Source organism: Trachurus trachurus, assembly GCF_905171665.1.
Source record: "Trachurus trachurus genome assembly, chromosome: 11".
NCBI classification, from domain to species: domain Eukaryota; kingdom Metazoa; phylum Chordata; class Actinopteri; order Carangiformes; family Carangidae; genus Trachurus; species Trachurus trachurus.
In genome coordinates, this window is record NC_139904.1 from 6,585,626 (window position 1) to 6,603,527 (window position 17,902).

The 17,902-nt window shown below is 42.3% G+C and overlaps 1 protein-coding gene across 1 annotated transcript in view; it reads left to right on the plus strand.

Annotated features, from left to right (window-relative positions):
• The window catches only part of LOC310993876 (chloride channel protein 1-like), a 42,815-nt gene that overhangs the window by 19,977 nt on the left and 4,936 nt on the right, over positions 1 to 17,902 (plus strand). Inside the window, exons 13-22 of the mRNA XM_083982359.1 lie at positions 4,254 to 4,323; positions 6,130 to 6,240; positions 7,315 to 7,528; positions 8,091 to 8,224; positions 8,317 to 8,408; positions 8,556 to 8,648; positions 8,792 to 8,879; positions 10,985 to 11,067; positions 13,243 to 13,287; positions 15,016 to 15,120. Coding sequence (XP_083838485.1) covers positions 4,254 to 4,323; positions 6,130 to 6,240; positions 7,315 to 7,528; positions 8,091 to 8,224; positions 8,317 to 8,408; positions 8,556 to 8,648; positions 8,792 to 8,879; positions 10,985 to 11,067; positions 13,243 to 13,287; positions 15,016 to 15,120 — 1,035 coding nt within the window. The remainder of the gene's footprint in view (positions 1 to 4,253; positions 4,324 to 6,129; positions 6,241 to 7,314; positions 7,529 to 8,090; positions 8,225 to 8,316; positions 8,409 to 8,555; positions 8,649 to 8,791; positions 8,880 to 10,984; positions 11,068 to 13,242; positions 13,288 to 15,015; positions 15,121 to 17,902) is intronic.

Below are 17,902 nucleotides of genomic sequence, written 5' to 3' on the forward strand. Positions count from 1 at the left end.
GTCGGCAAAGTGGCGGTGGCCTCCGAGGACAAACACTGGGAGTATTTCAGGAGCATAGAGCGATGAGGTGAAGATCTAAACCATTTTACGATATGTCTGCTGTTTCCTCCTCCTCTTTTCCTTCCTCCTTCTTTTTTGTCGGTTTATTTATGAACATGAAACTCCTGAAAAGCTCTCTGGCTGGCTGGATTTTCCCTTCGGACTACCGTACAAACATGGCGGCGCAAGATGGCAACGCTCTCTAAAGCAAGACCCTTGCTGTATGTATTTATAATTGTAAGGCTACGAAAACCAACCAAATTTTATTTTATAGCTATTATACACTTATATATATATATATATAATATTTTCATGGGTAGAATATTCAGATTTTGCCAATAAACCTTGACAAATATTACACACTGGACCTTTAACAGAGCTGAAGACTGGATTCAGTGAACAGAGAGTCGCCCCGTTTCTGTTCATCCTGGTGGTATCTGTGCTGTCTTTCTGTCCACCCCCAGTGTTGCTCTGTATTTAGACACAGTGTGACCTGAGTTCATGTGTTTCATGTATGAGAAACACAGACAGACCACGTCTGGTCTCTAAATACCCTGGAGTCCTGAAACGCCTACAGTCTGTTGACTGCTGCAGAAAACAGCACCGAGTTGTCGCTGCCTCCTGTTTGCAGCTTCTCAGCGGCTTAAGAAGAGAAGAGCGAGGGAGTGGGTTGGGGGGGGGGGGACTGGGGAAGCAGATTACTTTCTCTGCAAATACAAAATCTTAACTTCCCAGTCTACATGGAAGTCACATGCTTGTGTTCGTGCTCGTATTTGTTTATCAAAACTTGAACAACAGCCACGTGAGGTTGTGATTTCTGACTGTTCTCAGCTCTCCAACTCAACCAGGGTTTTGTCTGGATTTGCCTGGATCTCACACACCAGACAGACACACACGTGAATTAACTCAAACTTTACGAGCAGAGGAATTGAAATTGAATCGAAAATGAATAAACACGCCTAAGACTTTGAAATGGCACGCTATCACTTTAACATTTTTCCTAGATCATCCATTAGATTTCCAAATGACTTCATCATCTCCAACAAAGTCCATTTGCCTTTTTAAGATTCAACCTCGATCTGTTTTTCTGTTTTCGGTCTAAAGTCAAATTAGGCAGAAATGCCACAAAAATAATCTCCTCACCAGGACATTAAAGCCTGTCACTCATACACTGCATTGGTTTAGTCATGGAGCTTCTCAGTTGAGCAGAGTGGCTCCCTGTAGTGAGAATCTAATTCAACCAAAACTGAGAGCAGCTGGCCAGTAAACTCCTCTCACAACACAACACAACACACACACACACAGGAACACATCTGTGTTTCTCTGCTTTCCTGCTGCCGCCAGCTTCACACACTCAAACACACACACACTCTCACTCTCTCTCGCTGCTTTGTTCATGCTCTGGCTACCTGTTTGTCTTTTCTCTGCTTGGCCGATAAATGTCCAATTAAGTGCAAGACAGAAACACTGTATCACAGAGTCATTGTGAATATAAAGGTGCTTTAACACTGGTAGTTCTTATTCATTTGTTGTTTTAAATTACTAAGAACTAGATAAATGTATGTGTGCTCTACCTTTATACAGTGATATCTCTGCGTGACAGGTGACGCCCAATCTCAAATTGATTTTTTTTTTTGTTTATTTAAGTTTAGTTAAGGTGCGTTAATGGCAATGCAGTTGAAAAAAAGAAGATTGGTAGTACAGTTCTAATGTTGAAGCAGTTTCAACTTAAGTAGTTAAAGTGTGAGTGCGTGTTGAAATCTGCAATGTTTTCACTGCTGCTTCTGCGTAGGATAAGATTACCCGTGTTTTATGTACATGGAGGATAACGGCTCCTCACAAGTGGCTCTGTGCATCTTTTCCAGTTGATCCTGTATTTGGCAAATTAAAGCACCGACATTGTTCCCTAGCAACGGCGGTAAACATCTGTCCCCTTGAAGAGAGACTGTGGGATTCGTAGGTTGATTATTCACAGTGTTTGCTAATGAACAAACTGCTCGTCGGCAGCGGTTCATGCACACGGAGAACTAAGCCCACAACCACAAACAGGATTCAGAGAGAAGTGATGTTGTGTGATTCGTTTCTATTAAGACTCAAACTCAAGTGTGAAAATTGAAAATGAACAGAAAGTTAAGCATGAAAGTTTGTTTAGCTTAGAAACACTTCATGTTTATATAGTGATAGAGGAAGTTTTTATACGATCTGGCTTTTAACATCGTCTTGTGTTTGCTTTCTGCAACCGTTGTTTGTGTTAGGGTCAGTTTTGACCCGAGTCTTAAAAAACACAAACAAAACTAAAAACAGTTATTTATCATTTGTTTTTCATCTCTTGGTTACGTTGCTAGGCTTACTTATACATAAAAAGGTTGGTTTTGCACTTATGATTTCAGTTTTAACTCTCATTATTGTTCTTATTCTTATAACCGACTCTAACACCACAAATGTCATAATTTTAACCAGAGCATTTTTGAATTTTGTAAAAAAAAATGTTTTTGTTTTATTTTTTTCCTGACAAAGTCAAAAAGCCTTGATGCAATAAACAAATTTATGTGGTACTTTTATGCATTAAAAACATAAAAACTGGTCAGTGGCGACTCTAACACAACACATATTCAGTTAAATTGAATATTGCAATTTCCTGAAAGTTAGAATACAATAATTATCTGTTAAAAAACCTGAAACTCAATAATATAATTCAGAACTCTCCACTGTCTGAACAACAGGCCGTCGTGTTTCCTCTTAATTTTTACTCCATCTCCAAATTGGTCGATATCAAACTCTGTGTCGCAGTGTTTCTACTCCCATCTGTCTCAGGATTTGTGACACTGATGACAGAGTGTGTGCTGAATGTCTGTCTGTCTGTGTGTGTGTGTGTGTGTGTGTGTGTGTGTGTGTGTGTGTGTGTGTGTGTGTGTGTGTGTGTGTGTGTGTGTGTGTGAGTGAGAGAGTTGTGTGTTTCCTCTTGATTGTGTTTGACTGTCAGGATTAAACGAGCGAGAGGAAGACAGTGAGCGCAGTCCTTCTCTGTCATCAGGATAGCAGCCACCCTGTGAGAGACATGCTAATGAGTTTTTATCTTGTACCACAGTAATTAAGTTCTCAAACAATGATGACAAATGATGTATACAGTGGTAATCTGGACTGTTAAAATGCTAATGTAGTGTTTCTCACCAATCCCTGCAAAATCAGAATGAGAAAGCTCAGCGTGTGGTGTCTGCGGCGGGGAAGGAAAACACACTCTTTCTCTTACACACACACACACACACACACACACACACACACACACACACACACACACACACACACACACACACACACACACACACACACACACGCGCACAGAGCTCCAGAGCCTGTATGAAGGTAGTCATTATCGTTGATGAGCTGTCTGCAGCCAAGAACAAAACGCATTATTAGACGAGCTATTTTGAAGTTACATTCTGATAAATACACAAATTGTTTGGAGACAAACAGTGTGTGTGTGTCTGTGTGTGTGTGTGTGTGAGACATGTGCACGGTGAGTTTAGCTTTAATTTTCTGTGCAGAGGAGTTCACACGCTCCTCACCCACTCAGTCCCACATCCAGCTGGGCGCCACCCAGTCACAGCTCCACTGCAGCAGCTGTTGGTTAAGTGCCTTGCTCAAGGACACCCAAGGGTGATTGGGTTTCCCTTCCCCACACCACACACACACACACAGATCACTTCCAGATTCTCCACTTCTGCGACTCATCAGGCCGCGACCGAAAAGGAGGATTTTTTATTTCTCTCCTACTGAAACACAAACACAGAGACGAGAGCTCAAAAGGGCGCAGGGACTTTACGTTGCTCCTGTTGCTATGCAACACAACATCTCAGAAGCAATCTAATTAGTATTAGGTGGGTAACCTGCCACAACAGAGGAGATATTATTGAAGGTGAAAGCACAAAACAGAAAAATAGCTCTTCACCTGTTTGCTCGTATGAGACAGCAGCTCATCAGTTTTTATCTTGATGAGCTGCAGCGCTGAAACAGATGAGATGTAAAGTACAGACACTAACTTCAGTTTCATTAACTCAACACGTCCTATGACACATAATCTGGACCCAGACCTGGATCTCTGGCCTGTGTGTTGATGCTGGTTCTGCTCTGCAGTCAACACAGACACACACACACAGTGTTTCCTGTCCTGCGTCTCCCTGTCTGACTGTTGTTGCCTGTTTGTCGTCCTGCAGTTCTGGATGTCTGCAGTGGCCACCACCATGCCCATCCCATCTGGAGCCTTCATGCCTGTCTTCATACTGGGTGAGCAAACGCACCAGCAGCCTTTTAATCCTGGTTTATGATGTTGGTGGAAATATTGATTTAGTGTAGAGCTTTGTTGTGATTCGTTTGGAACCTGTTTTGACTATTTCTAACTATTGCTGTTGTACTTTAAAGGGATAGTTCAACGCAACTCCGTCTCATAACGTTCCGTTATTATCTCATAGCGTGGTGAATGTGCAGGTCACAACTTGTCCACCAGAGCGTTTTGGAGTTGTTGGATTGTGTATTTGATGTGTGTGATGAGGGAAACCAAGAAATCCCATTAGCTTCTGAGCAGCTCACAGCTGGCAGCTCCGCTCCGCCGTTGTAAAAATAGCTTGCACCGACAATAAAGGTAACAAACCTACTGCTATGACTATAGGGATTATGGCAATGGGCCAATTTGCCCAAATGTTGAACTATCCCTTTAAGGTTTCTGTTTGTTGGATTACCACAAAAAACAGTCCAGACCTGACCTGAGGAGATAAAAACTACAATGAGATAGCTTTTGTTTCTTGAAGCTACAAATGTTTCCTCTTGTGGATCAACACTTCAAATAAAACACAGGACAAGTGTCAGATACCATTCTGCCTCAACTCTGATTAGAAAATGTTGTTTTCCTGCTTGTTCAGTGACATGATGTCTGACTGGATTTATGTTCCCAAACGTCTTTATTTCATTATCTTTAATATCACATTTCAGTTTCTTATTATTCAGAACAACATTTTAGGAATCAGTGTTTATTTGCAGCAGTTTGCAGGTTATCTCTTGTTGTTGTGTTGAGCAGCATCTGGAGCCTGACCTGTCGCAGCAGTTTACTTTAAAATATTCATTAGTACCAACTGTAAACAACTACAAATGAATAATTTCAACCCCAGAGATGGGAGGGTCATATCTGGATGGTTTTAAAATGTCACGCGCTACAAGCAGAAATTTTAACAAAGATTTTTTTTTTCTTTTTTTTTTTTTTTCAGAGCATCATGAAAAATGAAAGCACCAGTTCACTCCGGTTGTTACTCGCTGATGCTGATTATGTTTTGACCTTTTGTTTTTCTGAATTATTAGCAAGTTTTTTTGTTTGTTTTTTTAGGAGTTTTTTTCCTGTAAATGGAGAAACTAAATGCGACGGTACAGGGTGTTTCTGAAAAGGCCTGTTGTTTTCTACTCTGGCGTCTTTACCGAAGAGGATAATCACATTGGAAGTGATTTCTGTCATGAGCCTTTGCACCATCTGCTCTCACTAGAAACACTAAAACACGTCTTGTGTCATTACTGTACATAGAAAGATCACGTTGAGAGAGACCGGTAGAGGCTCAGGCCCACTGGTGTTTTCTTTCTTTATGATTTAATTACAGTAGGCTGCCGCTCTTTGAAAACCTTTCCATCTTTTATTTAGCTCAGGGGGGAACGTGCATTTGCTGTCGCAGCTCCAAAACTATGGAACGATCTCCCTCCAAACATTAGAATGGCCTCGTCTCTGCCGGTTTTTAAATCCCTTCTTAAAACCCACCTCTTTTCCTTGGCCTTTGTTCCTTAGTAAGACATTGGCTTGATTTGACTTGGTTTGATTTTTATCTTATTTTATTGTTTCTTTTATTGCACGGCTATTATTTTACCCATGTTATATGCCTGTAAGATTATTTTACCTGTTTTTTATATGTGTAATTTTATGTTTTATGTAAGATGTTGTGTCTTGTACAGCACTTTGGTCCTCTGTGGATGTTTTAAAGTGCTCAACAAATAAAGTTGGATTGGATTGGATTGGATTTTGAAGACTCCTCTCTTCTCCTCCTCTTCCTCATGCAGGAGCAGCTTTCGGCCGGCTGGTGGGGGAGATCATGGCCACGCTGTTTCCTCACGGGATCGTGTTTGACGGCATCCTTTACCGCATCACCCCCGGAGGGTACGCAGTCATTGGTTAGTCTCCCTTTTTCCTCCTCTTAGCCCCGCCCCCCGCACCCCTCTCTCTCTCTCTTCGTCTGCTTAGTTCCCTCACAGTTTTGTCAGTGTAGCTACACCTGCAAACTTGTGTTCACCCCTCTCCGACCTCCAGTTCTGACTCGCTGTCGACAGGGCAAGACGAACGTGCTGGGGCAATTACTGTAGCGAGGATGTGACAACAACAACGTGATGCAATAAACGCACAATCCTGGGTTCAATCGTAGCAAATAACCATCACTGAACTTTGCATAATTTAAAAACACAATATCACTTTAGCTTTACTGTCAAACTGTCCATCCCACCCTCCTCTTCCTCCTCCTCCTCCTCCTCCTCTTCCTCCTCCTTAACTGTCACCCTCCTTCGCTCTCAGCTTGTCGGCAGCGGCCACGACGTCCTCTCCCCTCTCTCCTGTCACTTCTCCCGTCTTTCGCTCTCCTCTAACTTCTCCTCCTCCTCTTTCTTCTGTCAACCTCTCTGCCCCTCCACTTGTCACTCGTTGTCAAGTCCTCGTCCCAACCCCCCCCACCCCCACCCCCCACCTCCTACCCTCCACCCGATCTTCTTCATCTCCCTCCTCCTTTGTCGTCCTCTCCTTCCTCTTCCTCCTCTCCCGTCAGAGCATGTGGTCGCTTTGCTCTGACAGTTAAATGTCACCGTCGGTTCCCTCTGCTGTCCTCTCCACAGCCACTGACCCAGAAACCTGGCCTTCCTTCATTCCCCATCTCGTTGCCCTACAAAGCCCATCCCTCCTTCCCTCCTTCCTTCCTTGCTTCCTTAACTCCCTGCTTGTTTACTATGTCCTCCTATCTTCACATTCGCTCTTTTACCTTTTTTTCTTATTCTTGTTTATATTTTGTTCTGGATCTTCACTTCCTCCTCTTTCATCTTCTACGATGATCTATTTCCATCCTCCCTTTCTTCTCCTCCTCCTTCTTACTCCCCACTCCTCCCTGCTATTCCCACCACCTACCTTTTCTTTCTTCTCTTTCCTTCACCCTCCCTCCCTCCCTCCCTCCATCATCATCCCATCCCATCCCATGTCCCTGACAGGAGCGGCAGCGCTGACCGGCGCGGTGACTCACACGGTGTCCACGGCAGTTATATGCTTTGAGCTGACAGGCCAGATCTCCCACATCCTGCCCATGATGGTGGCAGTAATCCTGGCCAACATGGTGGCCCAGGGCCTGCAGCCCTCTCTGTACGACTCCATCATCCAGGTCAAGAAGCTGCCGTACCTGCCGGAGCTCGGCTTCGGTCACATGAGGTGGGTGCTGGTGTCGGATTGGAGGCCGTGTTTGTTTCCCAACATATAGATTCTTCAAACATGGCAGGGAAAATAAGAAAAAAAAAGTCAAATGTCCTGGAAACTAGAAAACTAGAGACTTTGAGTTGATGAGTATTACCAGCATTGAACCTATTGTCTGTGACAGAGCAAAGAGCAGTTTTTGATGTGGTTTAAAAACAAAAACATGTTTTTTGCGTTGTTCTATGATAAATTTGTCAGAATTTCTAAGCATGCAAGAGAATATTTCATAGATAAGTTAGAGCCACAGACTGCACATCTTTAAATCAGACTTCTGGGGCTGAGAGAAGAATAAACATAGAAACAAACTGTTTAAATGAACATAATAGGGTACAAATGTTGGAAAGAACTCTTCTCCAAAGCATGAATGGGACGTATTATGGATGTACAGATGTATTAGTGTCTCTCATTCTGTAGCAGCAGAAAATATCCTGGAAAATTATTTTTTTAAAAGTGTGACCCCTGCATGGGTGAAACCAAAGTGTTTTCACTGTGTGTTCCTGTTTGTGTGTCTGTCCCACAGCCAGTACAACATCTTTGTCGGGGACATCATGGTGAGGAAGGTGAACTTTATATCGTCCCAGTCGACCTACAGAGAAGTCAAACTCCTGCTGGATTCCTTTTCACTCAAATCCATCCCACTGGTCGACTCAAAAGGTTGTTACATGTTTTTGAACATAACTGTGGCCATCGGAAAGAAAAAAACAAAATGGAAACAAAGTCAAGTCATTTTTCCCTCTTTCCTCCAGAGTCGATGATCCTCCTGGGCAGCGTCGACAGAGTGGAGCTCCTGGCTCTCTGTGATTGGTGGTTGTCGCCGGAGAGGAGGCTCCTCATGCAGGTACGAACCGCACGACTACCAGCTGATGCTCTGTGTCTTATTATGGCCTGTATCATATTTAGGAAAGTAGAGCACAGCGGGAATCCAAAGGGAGTCTCAGTGAATATTGATCTTTTTTTATTTTCTTTTGTCTGGATCTGGATTCAGGATCGCAGCCTGCAGGAGCAGAACCAGTCTCAGAAGCAGAGCTGGGAGTCCTTCGCCTTCGTGGACGAGGAGGAAGAGGAGGACGGAGAAAAGGTCAGCGTCCAATTTGGTTTCAAGCGTCATCAGTGTTTGTTGTTTATTAGCTGAAAAAATGTATATCCAATTCCTTTTACATCTGGTTTTAAAGTGCTTTGTTAATAAAATAATAATAACTCATCTCTGCTCGTGGTCTGCAGGGGAGTCCAGTACAGGAGGAGAGGAACGGGCCCCTCCCCCCTGCAAAACCCCCGGAGCCTTCATCAAACCACACGGCTCCTGTTCTTGGTGAGAGCGCTGCACATTCCTGAGCACAGTTTTTATTTTTTACTAATTTATTTATTTATTTTGTTGATGAAAACAACAGCTTTTATTCACAGTGGAGTAAAAGTTCAGTTGTTGCTTTACCAGTTCATTTAATGAGCAGCAAGTTGGAAATTATGTTAAAAAGAAAACACGTCCGACATGTTCTGCTGCCACACCAGAGAAAAACTAAAAAACAGTATCACAAGTTTAAAAAAAATGTTTTTCGTGTTATTTGTACATGTAAACTCCTCATATTATAACCATGCAATGATTAATATAATAATAACGGAAAGTTTTAGTTGTATTTAACATTCATATATTGTCTCTAAAAAATATCTAGGATGTCCTCGCTGTGGTTAGCGAAGGATAAAGACTTGACTCGCTCCAGTTTGCTGCTTGTCAACGCCACAAATGGCGTTTCTGTTGGCGCCACACGTAACGTCCACTTTAATGTAGAAACAAATCAAAGCGTGGAGAACAATCACAGTTTGTGATCTCTCCTCCTTAGCTCCGTTACACTTGGAGAGTTGTGTGGCATGCAGTCGGCGCTGGGGAACAAAAGCCTTATGGGGCTTGTCACAGTAATATTGATTCCTTCAGACAAGTTTTGCTCACAAGGATGATGTAATGGGATTTTTTTTTTTTTTGCTTACTATGTGTCCCCAACACAGAAAAAAAATGTCAACTGTTATGACTAAGCATTTAGTCAGAGCGCAGATGGTGCACCGAGCTCACTAGGTTCTCATATGTGTTAAATACATCAGAGCCCGGAGGACACGAGCACATCTTGTCGGTGCTTATGAAGTATGAAATGATGTGAGACAACCTGTAGGAGAATGTGCACGGGTCAAACACACGTTCATCTGTTCAATGAACCATTATTATTTCTGTAAATGTGTCACGCACTTAACTTAAAGGCTTTGTTTAATCTTCTCACTGCAAAACACGTCCTGACACTTTGACATTTGGCTCAAACGTTCACTTGAAATCAAAGGATGGAATGATTAGATTTTGATGGTCAAAAGTCAAGGTCACTGTGACCTCTGGAAGTGGTTTTGTCCATTTCACAGTAGGGACGTCACAATTACTTGTTTTCACAATTAGTCACGGTATTAAACACCACTATTAATTAATCAAAAAGATTCCTAAATACTGTCTCTTTTCCAAAAAAGATATGTCTGAACCATTGTCGCCAAAGTAAAGGTAAATGCACAGATGCTGGTTCATTTACAGTAACATAACATTGATTTGGTAGGAATTTAAATGTTAGCATGTCATTTGTAATAAAAAAAAAGAAGATTAAAATTAACTTAAACATGTGGTTCCCCTGGGGGATTAATAATTGGTCCTATAATAATAGATACTTAATATGTTGTGTAAATAATGAGTAATGTAAATACTATATTTGATTTTACACATTCATAGTGTTGTGAAATAAATGAATGCATATTAATCATGATAATTGTAATACCGTGATTATTTCTCTGACAGTAATTGTACCAAGATAATCTATAATGGTGACATCCTTATTTCAAAGTGAAGGTCTCCTGTCAGTCTCTTTTCTCTGGGGCTGTAGGTTTGAGTTGATGTATATGAAGAGGACTAAACATAGTAAATGCAACACGCAGAATATTAAACACTAAGAAATGTGTGTTTAACACTCTTTCACTTTCACACTGTTTCACACCGAATGTGGTTCAGCGTTTGTTTGTCCACAGATGTTAAACCGTTGGAGTTGATAAGTCTGGAACTAACAGGAGTGAGGGAAGGTTTGGCAGCTCTGTGACGGCTACTGACCAGCTGGTGTGTGTGTGTGTGTGTGTGTGTACGTGTGTGTCTACTATGGCACTATAAACTCCTCAGTCGCCTATCACACACAACAACAGTCAGTCTGCCGGTGAAACGGTATCCAGGCAACTACAATAAGGAGTTGCCGGGGGTTGCCGCAGTCTCTCTAAAACCTCCATTTGCAGTTTGGTTATTCGCTCCAAAGGCTCTGAGTTTGTATAATTTATTGACCTTCAGCCACTGCCTCTCTCTCCATCCCTCCATCCCTCCATCCCTCCCTCTCCCTCTCTCCCACACAGACAAAGGTCCTCTGCAGTCCGTGAGGAAAACACTCAGGAGTCTCTTCACCCCCAAGAACAGACAGATGGAGGGACAGTCACAGGTGTGTGTCTGTGTGTGAGTGTGAGTGTGTGTGTTCATGTCGACAGTGAACATGCATTATCTTACACCTCTGTGTGTCGTGTTAGTGATATTATATCACCACCTCTTTGTGTCTTTGTGTCTAACTATTTCGAGGTGTTGGGGACGGACTCAGTCGCCAAGAAATTTCCCCTCTGTGTTACCAACCATTGAAATGCAAATAACAGCCCATCATTTTTTGGCGATGCCAATCCCAAACCCCCGTGTTTAAACTGGCACTGCTAGCATATAAATATTTATTCTTTTCTCTTTTTTTGTGGAGTGAATTTATCATTATGAGGGTTTTGCTTTCTATTCGGGGAGGTACACACTTATCAGATTGACAGAGGCACATGAATACGCCGCCGCCCCGCCGTCCTCAGACAAACTCCCCGAAGTCGAGCATCTTTCTTTCAACCTTGTCTCATATGGAAATTGGGGGAAGCCAGAGACCGGAGGTAGAGTTATTATTCTGCTTGGCGGTGAGCCTGGCTCACAGGGAAAGCAATACATGTCATCTGTTTATACAAGCAGGAATGGAAACAGCACTGAAAATAAGCATATGCTTGTAAGCTTTGCAAGATTAGAATTTGATTTCTGTCGTGCCCACCGCTGCGGCTTGTGAATTACCAGTCTGATTCTCTATTATGGTTTTGGACCCGATCCTACTCCTGCAATGGGTGGGTGGGTGGGTGGGGGGGGCTACGAGCCACAATGCTGCAACCTTGGATATCAAATGGAAACACAATGGGGGAAATTGCCACCAACAATCAGGTGTTTGTCTACTTAACAGCGAGTGATGGCAGGAAACCAAACACTGACCTTTAGAGTATCATCGGGCTGGAATAACAGTGTCAACATCTTGTTCATTCTCACTTTAGTCTAATTACCGTGATAAGAAATAAGATCATTTAAACAGGTGAGAAAAAGAATAAGAACAATAAGACCTATACAAATCGCTCAGAACCGAGTTGGCCGCCCGCTGCGACAGACAGAGGAACCTCACACCTGTTGATCTCTGTTAGGAAGTCGACAATATTTTTGTGACTCCGAGAGCAAGAGGCAGCCGAACCTGCTCGGAGAGCGAGGGCACGGATGAACGAGGGAGGCTTCGCTTCACAAAACAGGTCACAGCAGGTGTTGGCCTGGATTTCACCTCCACCTGCATCCAGTTGAGCCTCAGAGCCGCTGGAGGTGAGAGATGAGCAGGAGGAACTGGACGACAGGAACGTGACTACAGGACAGGTGTCACTGCTGTGTGACACAACAACTGGGAAAGGGACCGAAAGTCAGTTTGAGATACTTCTAGATTAATTTAAAGGGAAAGTTCGACATTTTGGCAAATTGGCCCATAATCCCTATAGTTTTAGCAGTAAATTTGTTACCTTTATTTGTTGGTGCAAGCTATTTTTTGAACGGCAGAGCAGAGCCACAAGCTGCTCAGAGCTACGCTACGGAGGCTCATGGGATTTCTTGGTTTCCCTCATCAAACTCATCAAATACACAATCCAACAACTCCAAAACGCTCTGGTGGACAAGTTGTGACCTGCACATTCACCACGCTATGAGATAATAACAGAACGTTACCAGACAGAGTTGTTTTCGAGGCAAATGCAGAGACTGCTTGCTGAAAAACTGCCCCCGACGGGAACACTGCATCAGCGGTTTTCCATGAATTTACCTCAAAAACAACTCTGTCTCGTATTGTTCCGTTATTATCCCGTAGCGTGGTGAATGTGCAGGTCACAACTTGTCCACCAGAGTGTTTTTGGAGGAATCCCACTATCTCCGTAGCGTAGCTCTGAGCAGCTCGCAGCTCTGCTCTGCCGTTCTAAAAATAGCTTGCACCGACAATTAAAGGTAACAAACCTACTGCTATGACTATAGGTATTATAGCAATGGGCTAATTTGCCAGAATGTTGAACTGTCCCTTTAAAGATGAATCACTTGTTGTATTTTGTAAAATTCTAACTACATTATACAATATTGTCTTGTTATACACATTATCCTAGACAGAGGACTCCCTACGTTTAACATTCAGAGCAGGTGTGACAGATTTAGAGGTGATGTCCAGCCACGGTTCAGAGGGAGGGAGGTGACACAAGTGTTTTTTTATTAAATCATTCACACACATGTCTCGTCTCTGGTCTGTCTCCAGGAGCCCAGTCCTCCGCCCCTGTCCGACACAATGACACCAGAGGAGGTAAGGCAACGATGGAGCAATGATGGATTTAAAAGGTTTTGCAGAAATGTCTACTTCATTATTTATAACATGGTGATGAAATACTTTCACGCCTGTGCTGAGCCTCCAAACCTTGAGTCCACGTTCAGTCTCAACGTCCTCGGCGCCCAAGACCGAGTTAGATCCACTTTCTGCTTCAGAAATTATCCTCATGAGAAGCTGATAACAAAGTCACACCGCAATCAGAATTCAATTTTACCTGTGTGACACAACTCTTACATACCAGACCTGTATTTAACCAACTCTTTAACATTTTAGACTCAAGTTAAAAGTTGATTTTTCAAACTTGAGACTGAAAAATATTAAGCAATCTTCTTTTGACTTTAACAGAGCCGAGAACACCTCTGTAATAATAATAATTATAATGATGAAGCTGTATAATTAAGAGGATTGTTCGTCTGGTATTTTCATTTGAACATTTTCTAAGATGTCGTGCCACATTTTCTTTTTTCTTTTTTTTTTCTGCATCTGTCAGAGCTGCAGACAAACAAGAAAAATGAATCCGTCTCCTATGTTATTTGCTGTGTCTTCATTATCTGCAGGAGTGATAATAAATTCTCCGACACACCTCGTCTAACAACCGCAGAACTTTTGTTTCCATCTCAGACAATTTCCTTTTATTTCAGCCCAGACTATTTAACATTTTTATATTATGAGTATAAATCCTAAATATGTCGTTCTTGTTTGTTTGCAGTGCTAGTTCTAATTAGTCCATATATTCTTGTTATTCTGATTTGTCATCTACCAAGTGATCAATGATGATAAATGAAGGTTAAGTTGAGATTTTAAGTCTTTAGAATTTCTTTTTTTTCAGCAGATTCAAGCACATTTTGGTTCCAACACAACCTGCTTAGTTTTGACCTGATCTGTATCAACCAAACACATAATGATATCAACATGTTTGACTTCTGCTCTGTAGAAACAAACCTGTAAAAACAGATCCAAATGAACGCTTTAAGCTTCACTTACTATGGAGCTGAAGTTGTCAGAGCTCAGTGTTTGCATTCAGATCCCTGTCACATGTAGGTCACAGGTGTTTGAGATGCGTGCCACATTTTCGGTGGAAGATTCAGAACTGGGGCACTTTTTCAAAACCACAAGGTGACACAGAATTTTAAATGAGACATCTTTCTTGTTAAGAGCTCCGAAACAATATTGTGCCTGCAGCCCCGTTCTGTCGGCTGCCGTGTCGCTGCTCTCCCTGGCACCGCACCAAAACGCCCCATAACCTCGCCCTGTAAATCCTACAAGACTGCTGCCCCTGTCACGGCGGGCCGAGGCTCGCAGGTAGAATCCATAGAGAGGCTAAAAGGTGTCAGACATCCTAAATCTCCGAGGGGAGTTCGCTGACACGCAAGGACGCAGCAACACAGGGATTCAAGGTTTCTCACAGCTGCACAGCTCTCCTTAGTGGAGGCTAACGACCATCTATCACCTGCAGCCACACACAGACTGTGGTGTATAAACACTTGCACCTGCAGTTTGACCCAAAAACTCACTGCACAGTGTATCCATTACTTATGTAATTGTAAAATCTTCTGGTCTCAAATATATTTAATGATTCGCTCTTTATGTTACGACTCATGAAAACCCAAGTGTTTCCCCTCTGGCTCAACTCAGGGGAAAGCGACTCTGAGCTAACGTCAGCCTGTTCACCTCCGTGACCTTGCTTCTCATTTGCCGCCGCAGATCAAAGCGTGGGAAGAGGCAGAGATGGACAAGCCGATGGAAATCGATGAGATACGAGTGGACCCTTCCCCTTTCCAGCTGGTTGAGAGAACGTCGTTACACAAGGTGAGTGCAGAGAGACAAAGATAAACAGGCGTCACAGAGGACGGCAGATAAATCCCACGGCAACGCTTTGCTGCCTTACTGTAATTTATATTCTGCGATGGAAACGTTTCCAGGTGAGATAAGGACGAGGGCTCGTTTTAGAATTCAGGTTTATTTGTATTTATGAATCCGGCGGCTCGAGAAAAGCACTTTTCATTTGATGGTGAAACCGGTCGACAGTTTAAGTGGTCGACGATTTAAACTTACTCCGTTGAGCTTTCAGACTTTTGTTTAGATTCAGCGTTTCTCACTAAAAGGCCCTCAGACTTGTGCCGAGTGCATTTCTTTTCCCCATGAAACAGCTCTTACTACAAAGATAGCCTTGTTTACACCAGGCTCTATTATCACGCTTTTTGCTGACTCACTGTTACAGTATGTGTTGACTCAGCCTGCGTGTGTTTCAGCTTCCTACACAAAAATAAAAACTTTCTTTTTCTTAATAGAGCAACAAATCATCAAAATTCATCACTTTGCCACCTGTAGCACCACCTATGGCTGAACGTGGTAGTTGCAGGTTTGTTAGTGACTTGAGTTCATTGTCATTTTTATACGTTAGATGCACCAAACTCATAAAACTGTAAAATACAAGTAAAGGGCGTCTGTATGTTTCCATCAGCGGGTCACAGGGTCCATCACCGCTGTGTGACGTCATCTGATGATAGAAAGTGACTTAAAGGACACTTATTTAAATGAAAATCTTTGAGATTGCCTCTTTAATGTCCACTCAGGGAATGAAGTCATTATGATGAACATTATGGGATCCACAGATTCAAATTCTTTCACCACAGAAACGATTTAATTTTTCTTTTCTTTTTTTTTCCTCATAGATTTGATCATTCATCGTTAAAGCAGTTTGTCAAATTGGAAAAATCCCAATAAGTTGGAGATGTACTTTCTCCCCATTTTTTCTTATTGACCTGATGGTTGATGTAATCTCTCAGGGCGTGTGCAGCGGCCTTTGTGTCACTTTAATGAATTTGCTGCTGAAATTAGTATTGATTTATGTTTTAGTGTATGAAACGGTCACTGCCTCAGACCCACACCAGACACCTCAGCACCCGGCCTGCTGCAGACTTCATTTCAGGCCTTTTTGCTAAACCTTTAAAAGTCCCATATTGTGCACTAGGACTGAACGATTAATCTTATTTTCCTTGTCATGTGTGATACGAACATGCACGATCAACACATCGCAAACGGTTGCCTATAAATAAAGAGAGGAGGCAGGAGAGGGTTAAATTAATGTGCTGTTAAATTGATGGATAGCAAGTGAAAATCTTTCCTTCTATTGTTTTGTTCAGTGTTTCAGGGTAGCTATTAAAGCAGAAAGACTCAGGAACTGTATGGTTAATATACACACTTAAATATTTTCTTATTTATTGCAAGTCATATCTTCATTGCAATATTCAGCAGTGTCATCACACACATCGATTTTGCTCATATCGTGCAGGCCAGTGTTGATCCATAATAATAAAGTGGAAGCAGGTCAATAAGCCAAACAGTAGAGGAGGATCTGATCGCTTAAAACAAGACATAGAAATCTACCTTTATACAATATGTGATGTTTGTAAAGATGTTGTTGAACCTGTTCGTTTTAAAAACCTGTTGCACGCTCACCAGCACCAGCTGCATAAAGTTACTGCTCCGATAATCACCGACTCCAAGCTCGTCTTCCTTCAAGCATCGTGCACCATTACAGCAGCTTTTTATATGAGGCTGAACCAATTCATTCTCATTCATCCAAAGCATCCCCATCACCTTTTGTTGCAAATGACTTCATTTAAAAAGCTGAATATCTCAAGTGAACATAAAAACAGACTCAGATGCTGAGAAATATTGTCGATTTCTTCCATTTTCGCTCAGGATGATTTTTCATTACTTCACAAATTGCATGAAATTACTGGAGTGGATGGTCTGCAGCCGGTTTTTAATACAAAGTGTGAACTCACCGCGGTCAAGAGCTTTATGTTTTTTTGGTCACAGATTTGTATTTGTATTATACAAGCAGAGAGGTGAGTAGATGGAGTTCAGCGCCTCCAGCTGCTGTCAGGTCTTTTGTTGATGTTCCTACACCGGCCTCTTTAAGTTGTTTACTTCTGTAACATCTCATTCAGCCGGGGATGTGGATAACCTTGACAGAGGGGTAATGGCACATGAAAAACACTCTGTGGGGACGACGATTTATTCACACTGTCGTCTGACTAAATGGAGACAGACACGGCAACGATGCTGCTGCTCAGAACAGAATCTGATTGACTGTAGTGAGTGGGTGGACTGGTCATCAGGTCTGTGTGTGTGTGTGTGTGGGAGTGGGAGTGTCCTCTGTTGAGTGCAGATGAAGAAAGTTTTCATTCATTTACATCATCGTCATTAAGAACATGTTATTCTACCAGTGTCACGGGTCGATGTCGGGATCAGATCACGGCGTAACGTTTTCAAAGCGCCATAAAAAAAAAAAAAAAACTAGGTCACCTGAAGCGCTGCTGTCGACTTCACTTGAAAGTGCAGATTTGAAACTCTCAGTCAGTTTTTATTTGATGTCGATAGACCATGTAAAATTGGAGATATTAGAGGTTTGGTTGAGATGGGGCAGGCGTTGTGTTTTCTTATTTTTATGTGTCTTTTTACAAAAAAGGAAAAAAAGTGGTGGAATCTACCGATAATACTGATGGATTTTTATGTATTTTTGGGCTCAATATGTTAATGAAGTAGGTTTAAGTGAAAAAATCTGATCATATAGGTGAAG